The 13135-nt window shown below is 43.4% G+C and overlaps 1 protein-coding gene across 2 annotated transcripts in view; it reads left to right on the top strand.

Moving 5' to 3' along the window:
• MARCHF3 (membrane associated ring-CH-type finger 3) overlaps positions 1 to 12677 on the top strand; it is a gene marked incomplete at both ends in the record, with an annotated part of 33963 nt that extends 21286 nt beyond the window's left edge. Inside the window, 2 exons of one of the 2 annotated variants that reach the window (XM_084251893.1) lie at positions 5619 to 5828; positions 12519 to 12677. In XM_084251893.1, the coding sequence (XP_084108019.1) occupies positions 5619 to 5828; positions 12519 to 12677 (369 nt within the window). The remainder of the gene's footprint in view (positions 1 to 5618; positions 5829 to 12518) is intronic. The other variant, XM_084251894.1, reaches the window with a different exon arrangement.
• Positions 12678 to 13135: the final 458 nt, after the last annotated feature.

The following is a 13135-nucleotide window of genomic DNA, read 5'->3' as shown; positions in this document are numbered from 1 at the left end:
TGCTGTCCTGCCTACCTTGGAGACTTAAGCTGATTAACTCAGACAGACCCTAGGAGGCAGAATCGAATGTCCTGTGCCACCACACCCCATTTACCCTTACCCACCAGCAAGGGATTTAACAAATGGGCACTGTCATTAGATCTGAACCCACAGTTAACCCAGCTTGAAAGTAAGCACTGGTGCCTGGCTCAGCTCAGTTGTACATTTACAGTTACTGAATGATGCCATGCCCCTAGTAGTAGAATGCTGCTTTAATTCCCTCTGCCTCAGGCCCTACAGTGCCTATTACAGTAGAAGTTTCTGTTTCGCTGTGTTGGTTAGTTTTTGTACCTTTTTCCAAAAGTAGATCGATCTCATAGTTCTGGAACAAGTTAGTGATTGGGATGAGATCACCACAGAAAAATAGACAGCTCACTTCCAGGGCTCTCAGCAGTACAACCTCTGTGTGCTTTTTCTTTTTGATGGAGCCAGAGAAAAAAAGGCAGGAAGGGTGCTCTGAGCTGCTCACAGATCCTCTGGCAGCCATACTGGTGGGCCCATGAGATGAAAGGTGCCAACAAAGTAGTATTGTCATTGACCTCAACTTTTAAAATGCAGCTAACCACTCAGTATAAGCTGAAGGCTAAAGTTAAACTAGAAACTCTTCAAGAATGGTATTTTAGCTGCACAAGCTGTCCACAAGTGGCAAGATAAATTAATTGGTACCATATGCCAGGGCAATAATGATAAGTAAATTACTTATTCCTTACACTAACAAGAACAATTGAGGTGTAGTACTGTATGTATAATAAGTGTAACTCCTAAGAGAGGTAGAAGACATGCAAGAGCTAGAAATGTAAATGAATAATAATTGAGACCAATCTTTTGTCTATTATAAATTAAACCAAAATACATGATAACATAGCTAAGATTAAACACCCAGAAATTGGACCTCATTGTGTTTTGGTAAAGGAATTAACAGAACAGAACTCCAACCTAAGAATATTTTGTAAAATTACCATGATAACATCCTGGCCAGCCAACCGTTCACCTACATGATGTACTGAATAAAACAGTAGGACTTATATCCTACATCGCTGAAAGCTTGCAAAAATCTAGTATGCACACACATAGAGACACGATTTGGTACAGAAAGAAAATGTAAATCTGTGCAGCAAGGAAAAGTAAAGTCAGGTTGGTTTGAATCCCATGTTTAATTCTCTCTTGCTGTATCTTTCCTCGGGTGAGTTACTAACCTCTCTGATCCCAGGTGACTATACTTATAAAATAGGGATAATGTTAGCATCCGCTTCATAAAATTTGAAGACTCAGTGAGATATTGCATCATATATTCCAAACTTGCAGCACTAAGCTTACTCGAGACATACCTATAGATTTTTTACTGCCATAGTTTCTACACCCAAGCTAGGCAACCTTCCTCCCCCATCCTTTATCTCCCCATCTCTCACTCTGTGTGTCTTCCTGGATGTTTAGTACACAGCTAACATATACAAAACAATCCACGTTCATTTTAGAAAAGCAAGAAAATTTCTGTACAAAGAAAATTAAAGATCACACATTATTCTACTACCAAGAATAGCTACTACTTTTCTGGATAGCCTTCTAGTTTTTATCTATGTGAATGTACTTAATCCTTTTAAGTGTAAATGTCTGTATATGTGTCAACATATCATTACACACAGGATCATACTATATATTCTGTCCTATAGAATTCTTTTTTAATTCAGCAGTACATCGTGTCCATAAACACAAACTGCACATGATCATTTGAAATTCTGCATTGTATTTTATTTAAAGTTAATCCCATAATTTATTACACAGTCCCCATCACTAGAAATTTGAGCTATATTCATAGGGGAACCAAATAAGACATCAGGGTAAAAAAATAATAACAGTATAAAACACAACAAAACAAAGCAAAAACAGACAGTTATAAATCAGAGACATCCTGCAGGGGAAGTGGAGGGAGAGGGATCGGAGGGAGGAAGGGAGGAGCACAGGGGACTGAGGTGATGGTGCACGGGTGCATTGGGGAAGGAAACTCTATGGGGACTACACCTGAGGGGGTGGGGAGAAGCAAATGTTGCTTAAAAATGAAAAATGATATAAAAAAAATTTTTAAATAATTTAAAAATCTAAAAAAATAAAAATAGAAATTAAAAAAAGAAATTTGAGCTATATTCAAATTTTCTGTTATGAACTCTTCTTATATGAGTATCCTGTGTCAGTATATTTGGGCCCTTTGGGAGAGGTACTTTCTATAGCATGGGATGATTTTTTTCTCAATTAAAGTTATTGCCACTGTTCTTCACAGGACCTGTGTTTTTATAAGAGCTAAGTAACACTCAAAGTTCTGAAAAAGTCACAGATTTTAACTTAATTGTATCTATATTAGTATCTTATTAAAGAAAACTTCAGACCTAAATGTGACCACCAGCAAACTGTGCAAACTATAAGTTGAGCCCTTCCCTGTCCAAAAAATGTTAAGGGGAAATGTGGGTGTTGGGTGACCATAGACATTATAAAATGGCCTGGAAATTTTTCAGGAAGATTGGAATTCAAAAAACAATTAAGAAATGGGAACAAGCAATGGTAATTTCTAGTTTGCCTCACAATTTATTTTACATCAGACAGAAGTAAGTGGTGATTCATAATTACATCCTCCCATACCTGTGTCATTTCAGTGGGTAATGTCAAGGGCCACATAGATAAGTACAGTACTAAATTAGTTTTAATAAAGTATATTCAGAATTTCTCAGCTAAAAAGAAAAATTGAGGGAAGTCTTAGCCAATGAGATCAGCATGTCTGTGCACATCTGTGGTGTATCTACTGAGAGCTTACTACATTTCACTAAGTGGGGGTACAAATAAAAGTAGGAGGACCTCCCTGATATGGTTCCAGGGAAAATCTAAACTGTAAGGGGAGTTGCATTTTGATGACCATTGTTGAAGAATCTGGATTTCTGAATGACTTGCAATTTTAATTTTTAATAATTTTACTGATAGAGCATCTGGATAAGAATGAAATATTCATATCCTCTTACCTGTGAATCACCTGAAACAATCTTTTTTCTTTTTTTTTTTTTTTGGTGGGACCCTCCCCGGTGGCCAGGGATTGAACTGGCACTGCAGAGGCTGCGGGCAGCCTCGCAACCCAGCACTCAACCACTGCCCCACCATGGGAGGCCCTGGAACAATCTTTTAACCTTGCTGAGTTTCTGTAAAATTGGGGCAATAATGCAAATTTCTGTTCTCCACTTAATAGCAACATTCCTAATATTTGAGCAAGAAAATTATAATAGGAGCTCCTCCAATTTCTTTGAAGTTGCTGAGATGCCTGAGATAGCATTCTAACACATGACAGACAGGGTTGATATCATTTGCATGTGGTCTTTTTAATATTTATATTAAATGTTTATAGGTTATAGTTATAGTCACAGACAACTCCCCTATTATCTATTTTTTTTAAAGATTTATTTATTTATTCATACAAGCACTGGGTACAGTCACAAGCACGGGATGGTGAGAGAATTCACCAGAGCCAGAGTGGGGAGCAGAACAGGCAGACAAATGGAGGACACTGCTGAGGGGAGCAGCGGGCGGCAGGAGAGGTCTGCGCGCCATAAGGGACCCTCGCCGGCCAGCCCAGGATTGAACTGACACTGCAGAGGCTGTGGGCAGCTTCGCAGCCCAGCGCTCAACCGCTGCACCACTGGGGAGGCCCCCCCATTATCTATTTTTTAATATTTATTCAGGTCCACTTCTGAGCTAAGGCTGACCTGTCAGCATCTCGGCCCATTTTTAAGGTTAATTATCACTGTGAAGTGGTACATTGAACATTTTAGGTGTTTAAGATTTGCCTCAGACTAACACTGGAGAAAGGGCACCTCCCAGGAAATTTCTGTGCCTTTTACCTCCCATCTCTTCTATCCTGTTGCAGCTCTTCTCTCTTGCTTCCACTCTTAAACATGACCTTCCCTTCCCTCTCCAGTCAGTGTCACCCACTCTGGCCTCCCTGTCATGTTTCTTTCCCTTCTGCCAACGATTTGGTGGGAATTGCTGCTCCATGCACCTGATGTGTCTGCTGAACACTCCATAGTAGTTTCATTTGAGGGCCAAGATATTAGGCCTCCCTTTGTTGGTAGGACTAGATAGAAGATGGAGTCAGCCAGTATCTACTCATACCCACCATTTCATCTGTATTTGACCCCACTCTGTCTCTGGACTCCTTGGCCTCTGTCACTACACAGAATAGCAAATGGGAATGTCTGATTACATGGAGACATTTCAATGTTAATCTGAAGAAAAGTCATCAGGCCTCATCACCTGTGTTACTGACACCAATATGTAAGCTTTAGCTTTCTCTACAATGGATTATAGAAAAGATTTCAGCAGGCATTCAACAATTCTCCAAGTGGGAGGACAAGAACCAAATTTTCCATCCCTGTAGGAATTCACATCTCTAGCTTTCAACAAGCGTGCAGTTTTCCTTCATCTTTTGGGGAGTTGGTTTAGTCAAGATAGCACAAGTATGATGGCAGGGATGGTCCTAAGTAGGGGGTTCGGGGTCCTAAAATGTGAAAGAGGAGGCATTACTAAGTTTATGTAGTCAGAAGAGTCTTATTCTGTATGGATTGTTTCCAAGACCAAAAGAATTTAAAGGACTTTAAAAAAAAAAAAAAAACCCTCTACTCCTGGATATAGTTTATTACAGCAAAAGGATATAGATTAAAATTAGCAGAGAGAAAAGGTAAATGGGGTAAAATCCAGAAGAAAGCAAGCACAAGCTCCCAAATGTCCCTTCCCAGTAATGTCACTCAGATGTGCTTCATTTTTCCAGCCACAATTTATGACATGTGTGAAGCACTATCAACCAAGGACACTCACTGTTGCATAGATGTCCAGGGTGTTTATTGCTCCAGTATAGGGAGCAATATGATGTTATGTCCAGGGTCTTAGCTACTCAGCATCCAGAACCCCAAGGCAAAAATGGGTGTTCAATATAAATTGTATCATGGCATAAAGAATAAATGAACTGCTACCATGTGACCCAAGACCTCAGGCATGCAAAAACGCTTGTATCAGGCAGAATGTTACAAGGACTCAGAGCTCATCTCTTAGAGAATCGATCTGAAAAACTAGTTTCTCTTGGGACATGGAGGATTTGAGCAGTTGGGGCATGCTGAGTTAACCCTTTCCTGCACTTATTGCCAGTGTTGAGGCACTGGAAGACTCTGGCCACATGTCAGAACTTCTTGTAAGTCGACTTTTCCCTTTCAAGAATAGCATCCTTACCCTCTACACATTGTAGGGTCTTTATAATTCATAACAAAAACCCTGAACTGTTTTCAAAAACCACCAGGCCATCTACAGCAAGGGCACTGTTGTTGTTGTCCTAATAATCACTGTTGTCTTATTATCATCAGAATCACAGTTATTCAGGGGGAAGCGGCCATGAATGGGGAATGAGCTCTTACTGTTTCCTCATGACCTCAGAACAGGTCAGAATTCCCTTTTTACAGATTCTAAAGACAAAGACCACTTTGGAGTAGAATGCCTACACTCCATCCTGGGATTTAAACTTTTCTGACTTTTCTCTGCTTCTTTTTCCCTGGCAGTGGCTCAGAAACCCAGGCCCCCAGCATGAGAAGCGGACTTTGTTTGGAGACATGGTGTGCTTCTTGTTCATCACCCCCCTGGCCACCATCTCAGGCTGGCTCTGCCTGCGGGGTGCCGTGGACCACCTGCACTTTAGTAGTCGGCTCGAAGCCGTCGGACTGATTGCACTCACTGTTGCACTCTTCACTATTTACCTCTTTTGGACACTAGTAAGTATGGCCCATAGCCCAGGGGTTCAAGCCAGCTGGAGCTGGCAGCCTCATAGCTGGCACAGCCTTTCCTCTTACCTGTAGCATGTCTCACCTGCTCAGTAGAAGATAGACCTTCAGATGCTGGTGAGAAAGAGTGAGAGAGTGTGTATGTATGTGTGTGTTTGTGTGTATGTGTGTGTTTGTGTGTATGTGTGTGTTTGTGTGTGTGTGTGTGTGTGTGTGTATACATGCGCTGCTAGATAGAGCAGATCAAGTAAGGAAAAAGACCCAGCTTCTGAGAATTCGTCAGTCAAGGACACACACCCTGGACATTTCTCTCCTGTAGTAGTCTACGACTCCATCTGTTAGGAGGTGTGGCGTTTTCTTTTCTTGTTTATGTTCCTTGGCTTTTGGCAGGATTGTAGTATATTATGAATGATTCACTTGGCCACTGTAGCTCTCGCTGCCTGCACAGATCATGAATCCTCCTGCTGGTTATTTTCTTCTTACATCCTGACATAGCCTAAAGTCTTTGTTGAGAGGAGCTGCACTTTACCTGATGATTATTCTGTGTGTTGAGACATTGACTCTGCAGCCCATAATGGCACTAATTCATCTAACTGGGATGCCACCACCAAAGGAAAAACATTTCCCAATAAGTGTTCTTGCTGCAGATGAGGAAGAATTCTTAAATATCTCTGTTTTTTCAGTCTTCTAACTGGGCTACAGTGATCGCTCAGGCACCAAATGCCAACACCCACAAAGTACAGTGTTTGATCTCTCTCTATGTCTACCTCTGGGACTGGCAGGGCAGAACATCACTGTCCTCTAGAATATTTTCAGAAACAAGCCCTCTTCTTCCTGGCATCACTCTCCTGTGTCTGCTGGTTTCTAATCTGAGCACGTTCCATTGTTATTCAATATGTATTTCCTGTCTAAAGCATACCATTCCCATATCCCATAGCACCACATCAGTACCTGGAAGCTTCTGTTGTTCATACTTCCCAAAACCTTCCTCTGTCTCCTAAACTCTGTTCCACCAGCTGCCATTCTGTGACCCTGACCACCCCCCACCCCCAGACTCCTAAGCCCTGTTCCACCAGCTACCATTCTGTGACCCTGACCACCCCCCCTCCCAGGTTCATTTCCCTCTTGCTCATGGCATGGGTCTTCTGGTTCTGTTCCTTTCCCTCAGATGAGAGTTTTCAGACAGTAAGTGGGGGACCTATTTCAGCCTCAATAAGAGGGACATGACTTTAGCCTTGGTAAATAGAGAGTGTGCCACGGTGCAGACTTTGAGTCTGCTGGCTAGTTAGGCCTAATGAAGCACCCAAGCAAAAGTACTATTGTTACGGAGCAGCCCCGATATAAAATGGGTTGCCTGGCTGTGGGTCCTCACCCGCGCGCTTAAAAGGGACTTATTAATACTCCACTACAGGCACACACAAAAGGTTAATAAAAGGTTTATTTACAAGGGACGGGGAAATGAGGAAATGTACAACTCAGGGAGAAAATAGGGAAATAAAGTCTTTAATGCGTCCTACACGATCCGCTGACCTGGAAACCCAAAGGCACTCTCAGAGCTGGCCGAGCGCTGCGAGCTGGTGGAGAGCCAAAAAGGGAACCCCCTGCTCCCCCCAAAGCCCACGTGTCTGGTTTTATACCAAACCTGGCTGCTTGACCCCACCCTCAGGTCCCAGCAACCTTCCCTTTGGTGGTGATGGGATTTGGAGTTCCCAATGTCTTTTGGCTTTGGCCTGGGGTGGGGGGTGGAGTCCACGAAGCCTGTATGGAATTAGCTTTAGGACATCCTTTTCCCCCTATCACTGTTACCTCCTTTAAAAGTCTAGGCTTCCACAATGTGTTCTGATTGATTGTGAATCAAACAGCAAAGCTCACTCAGAAATGAAAAGGTCATTGTGATGGGAGAAGGGGTAGCAAAAAAAAGAATTAATAATCTAACTAGCACCTTCTAAAGTCTTTTATGTCTCCGAGCCTCTGTGTCCTCCCCTGAAAAGTTGGGGTGGTAGTAATTGCCATCCTGCCAACTTTCTGGTGTTATGAGTTTGAAATCAAAGCGTACAGGAGAAATACTTTGGAAAATAATAGTAAGTATGAGTTTTTACCAAGTTTAGAGTTTACTAGTCAGTTTTTTTCCTAGAAGAATTGCTAAGGTGAAGGTGTAAATCCAGATTTTGGACTTTTCAAATCAATTTAAGGCCTTTTGGAAAACCTACTTTGAAAAGGGTGGAGATAAGGGGGACAAAAGAAACAGATTACTTAGGTAAAAAAAATGACCCCATTTTATATCCCATCTCAGTTGAAAGGAAGGTTTCAGTAGGAAAGGCACCTACCTGAGTAGGCTTTTTCAAGAGAGTAATAAAACATTTCATTCCTGAAATATTTTTTAAGAAGCAGTTTTTGCACAGTAAAAAGCCCTTACACTTAGAATCCTAAGAACCTGTGTTTAAACCCAAGATTTAGCATCTTAATTAATAGCTGTGGACAGGGTACAGCTGTGGACATCCCAATAGCTTCAAGCAGCGTACTTAACTAACCCTATGATCATCTTTACTTTCATGCAAAAAAAAAATGGAGGAGACAGTGATAATGTCTGGGTCGGTGGATTTCTGTGAGAATTTGGTGGGATAACATCGGGAAGATCTATCAGAGCACCTAGCACTGGCAGGGCCTCTCTTCCTGTGACTGCCCAGCTCCCCCACTCTGCCTGCCCCCCAGCCCTCTAGAAAACACAGAGTGCCTGGAGGGAAAGTAGGGTACACCTCCCCTTTGACTGGTGTGAAAAACTTGCTGTGGTGGCGTCAGTTAGGTTACTGAATGTAGCCTAACTCCTTCCCAGATAAATGCTATACTGAGCACCCCGGCCAGAGCTGTAACTCAAAGCTGACAGCACTTGGAAACTGCCCTACGGCAGAAACGCATTGTAAACAAGCTGTCAAGCTTAAAGAGAATATGCTGTGAAAATGACTTAGATAAACAAACACAGTGTCAGTCCCAGCTGTATCCTCAGAGGTGCCCTCCTGGAAGGGCCTCAGTGGCTCTGTGCTGAGGGACATGGAGCCTGTGCTGCAGCCTCAAGATGTGGCCACAAGGACCCTGTCTTGATGCAAAATCAGGGAGTCCTGTGTGTGAAAACATAAGTGTCTGGCACCCAGGAGGCTAAGGCCTCAGCCATCTCCTCCTGAGAGCCTAAAGGGGGAGGTGTACCAGAAACCTGTCCACATCACAAACCGTTTGAAGTCCAAGCATAGACAGCCATGAGAGCTGGCTGAGAACTGAGTCCACGTTAAATGTTAAGAAATTGGCCCCAGTTTAGAGATGGGAGAGTTGGAGTTCTCTGGTGCCGGTTTCCCTGGAAGTCCTTCCATTCACTGTGTCATCGAGAAAATCAGCATCTAGCACAGCAACTGGTTAAATCATAGCTTGAAATGAGTAAATGATCATTTCCTCTAGCTGACTCCCAGTCCTTTGGGTTAATCATTTAAATTCTTGTTATAAAAGGGGAATACTCCAGTAGAACACTTATCCCAACCAGATTCTCTGAGGGGCTGGTTTAGACAGCTCCCCAGACAGCTTCAGCAGCTTGAGTGTGATCACCATTGGCATTTCTCACTGGCGTGTGCAATCAGAGATGAGTGAGTTGGGCCCATTTCTGGGAAGGCAACTTACAAAGCCCTGGCCCCATTAATGTGCTTCAGTGGCACCATAACCTCCAGAAAGAAAGGGCAGGATAAAATTAAATAATGAGATTTCCCAGAGCCTGCTGTGACTTTACAGCAAATCTTCCACCACAACCTGTCACCTCCTTGATGGGGAGAGGTAGAGGTTAATATTTTCCAACTCCTCTTGTGCCATTCTGTGTGGCCACAACCGTCTATTGAACATGCCTACTGGAGAAGATTAAAACATACCCTTTGGATGAATAAATGAATTCACTTCAAGAAGCCCAGCCTGTGTTTGTTACAACGGTGGTCCTATGTTCTTTCTCCTCTGTCCTCACAAGTTTAAGAAATATCTAAACAAAGTTCCCAGCGATACAATACCTACAGCTTCTTTTTTGGCTTGTGCTGTTTGTTTCCCCATAGTGCCTCTTAATTTCTCTTAATCAACCCTCCTTTTTATCTGTCCTGTTCCCCTGCAGGGAAGGAGGGTCTTAGCAACCTGAGCAATGCAAGCCAGCATTTAACCCAGGGCAGTTGCCAACCTGTGGCTTCTTCAACTTTGTACCCAGGTGCTTTTATTCTCCCTGATAGGAAGTCAATTCCTATGATGCTTTCTTCTTATTGACTGAATTTGCCTGCAGACGGTGGTGGTTAACAGCAATTAAGATAGATTAATGCATAAAAAGATCTCATTTATTTGTCTGAACAAGTGGGCTGATTTTTTATGTCCTGACTGAGGAGCCGGGAGGACACCTTGCTAAGTCATTGACTCCCCATGCTCCTGAAGCACTGCTTCTTAGGCTTAATGTCATGCGAATCACCCGGAGATCTTGTTAAAATGCACGCTCCGATTCCTTAGGTCTGGGTGGAGCCCCGAATTCTGATACTTTAACAAGCTCCCCAGTGATGCAGCCTGCGGCCGCTGGGCTACCACCACACAGAGAGCAAGGTTGTGCGGAAACAGCGCAACCCCCTTTCCACCCAGATTTTCATATAAAATTATCATCTTCTTTCCCATATTGAACACGTCAAAACTAACAGGTCAAGAGCACTAACATGTGTGCAAGGCACTGTGCTAAGTAGTTTTTATGCATTTTTTATGCAGATACCATTACTTGCATTTTACAAACAAGGAAACAAAGCTTGGGACCAGTAAATAGCCCTCTGAAAGCCACAGAGCCATTAGGTGAAGAGGGGATTCACGCCCCAGCACCTGGCCCCAGAGCCTGCGGCCTGCTCTCCACACTGTACAAGAAGGTGCTGCTCACATGCGCCCACAGCTGCTTCTCTTACTAACACTGTGCACCCACCACCCTTGACCATCATGGACGAAGGGACTCTTGATCTGAAATGCAGCTTTCCTGTGACATTTCCAGATTCCAGACTTTTGTAGTGCCAAAGCTCTTCATTAGTACTTGTCTGTGTTCTACCTCTCCCCTGCCCTCAGTCCTGAACAGCAGGCTTTCCAACCTGCCTCTCTTACCTTCGTGAGTACCACCAAGCAGCAGCAGGACAGAATAGATGAGAGTCAAGCTTTAAAAAAAAGGAAAGGGGGAAAAAAAAAAAAAGCATCACAAAAAGCCCTGATCCACATTTGGCATGTTCAGGGCCTTCTGGAGAAAAGCACATCTGTGTGAGTTAAAAAGCTTATATTTTCATACCCAAATTTCTCTGGCACTCAGCCTGCGGCATCTGCTTTCTAGTCTTGGAAATTTGAGCGAGTGGCCTTGAATTTCATGATCCTGCCATGAAGACTAACAAGCCCTTTTCAAAAAAAGTGTCTGCACTCTCTTCTATTTTCCGAAATGCTGAGCCCAAGCCATCAGTCAGCCCACTGTCTGAACACCATGGACCCTGTCCTGGGGTCAATACAGCCCACCCACCCAGATGATTAAACAGCCAATACCTAGATCATCTGTCAGCCTAAGCTGCTGGGCATTTCCCTAGTCACCTGGATGCACTCACACCGGAACCTACACCCATTTTTAAAGGGAGTTTATACATCCTCAAAAATGCAGACTGAATTTCCTGAGGAGTCCATTAAAACTTTATGCCCATCTTCTCGAAAACAAGTGACAGGTGTGGCTTGTTCCAGGCTCTGCATGAAAAAAAGCACCTTTCAGGCACAGTTACATCACAGTTGATCCTCAGTTTACTGCCTGGGCCATCATGTGTTATGTAAGAGAGATCTAAGTCCAAAGCCATGTTGCAGTCAGAAGTGTAGTATGTGTACTCACTCAGTGATTCACTCGGCAAACACTGCTGAGTAACTTCCTAAGTGCCAGGCACTGTGATAGGTGCTGGGCAGGCCAAGATGAATATCACACAAGTCCTGCTTCCAGAGGGGGAATGAGAGGAAAGCAGGTGCACTGAGGTACAGTGAAGAGACAGGCACAAAGCACTGTGGGCACCCTCGGAAGTTGCAGCTGGCCAGCTGAGTCTCAAGAAGAACTCACCAGGGGTGGTGGTGCCCACTGGAAATCCTAGGATGCTGGAGCTGGAGATCATGGGCGCCACTACCTATAGTTGTAAGGGCTTTACTTGTCACGGTGTGAAGGGTATACCCTTTATCAGACTCAGTGTCTCTCTTACTTAGCAAAGAATCTGTGGGACCAGAAAAGCACATTGCTCAGGACCCACAACTGGACAGGGTGCCAGTTATCTCCAACCCATTTCTCCCCGGCCAGCCTGCACAGTTTATATTTTATTGAGAAGCGTTGCCCAAACGCTACCCCAAAAATAAATGCATCTTCTGAATGAGCCTCATTTTCTAGTCACAGCCTGATTTTACTCAATATGAGAAGGAATAAAGGATGCTACTCCGGGAACCCTGGGCATGTGTTCACACGTGGGTCCTCTCGTTGGTGCCCAATCTCCCTGTCTATACTAAGCGGCTTGCTGGAGCTGTAGTGCCCAGGGTTCTTGCCCTGTTGTTTGGAGCTGTTTTAAATGACTTATTTGTTTCTTGGATTATTAACTTCTGCTCATCTGAAACCTTCCCTTATTTTCCCTCTCCTAACCCCAGGTGTCATTTAGGTACCACTGTCGATTGTACAATGAATGGCGTCGGACCAATCAGAGGGTGATTCTCCTCATTCCAAAGTCTGTCAACGTACCTTCTAACCAGCAGTCCTTGCTGGGCCTCCATTCTGTCAAGAGGAACTCAAAGGAGACAATTGTTTGATGTTTGTGTACTTGGTTGGTTGATTCGTTGTTGAGGGTTTGGAAGTTTCTGCACTGGGGCCATGCACTGAGCCACCCCCAAACCCTCACCGAAGCCCATGGGTCTGCGAACATCTAGAGCCACATTAGCACATCACTCAGAACAACGAACCCTGCCAGAAGAAAGCAAATGCTGTTTTACTTCAAATCATGGATGCTGCAATCATATGATATTTGCTAAGCTGCCAAACATGTTTATTTAGCAGATACTGTATGGAATTTTCTGAACACCTCTTTAACATGAGGAAGGTTGTCCTGCTAAAGATGCAATTCAACTCTTCCTTTTTTATTACTATTTCAAATATATATATATATATTAAACTTAGATGATATTCAAAATCGAAAAGCCAATGTTAAAACTGGTTTCTTGGTTTGGACGGGTTTGGTTTGGGTTAGTTTATTTGCTTCCGGGTTTCCACT

This window comes from Talpa europaea (genome assembly GCF_964194135.1).
Source record: "Talpa europaea genome assembly, chromosome: 13".
NCBI lineage: Eukaryota > Metazoa > Chordata > Mammalia > Eulipotyphla > Talpidae > Talpa > Talpa europaea.
The sequence above is the reverse complement of the archived record's forward strand: the minus strand, read 5'-3'. Positions and strand labels throughout refer to the sequence as shown.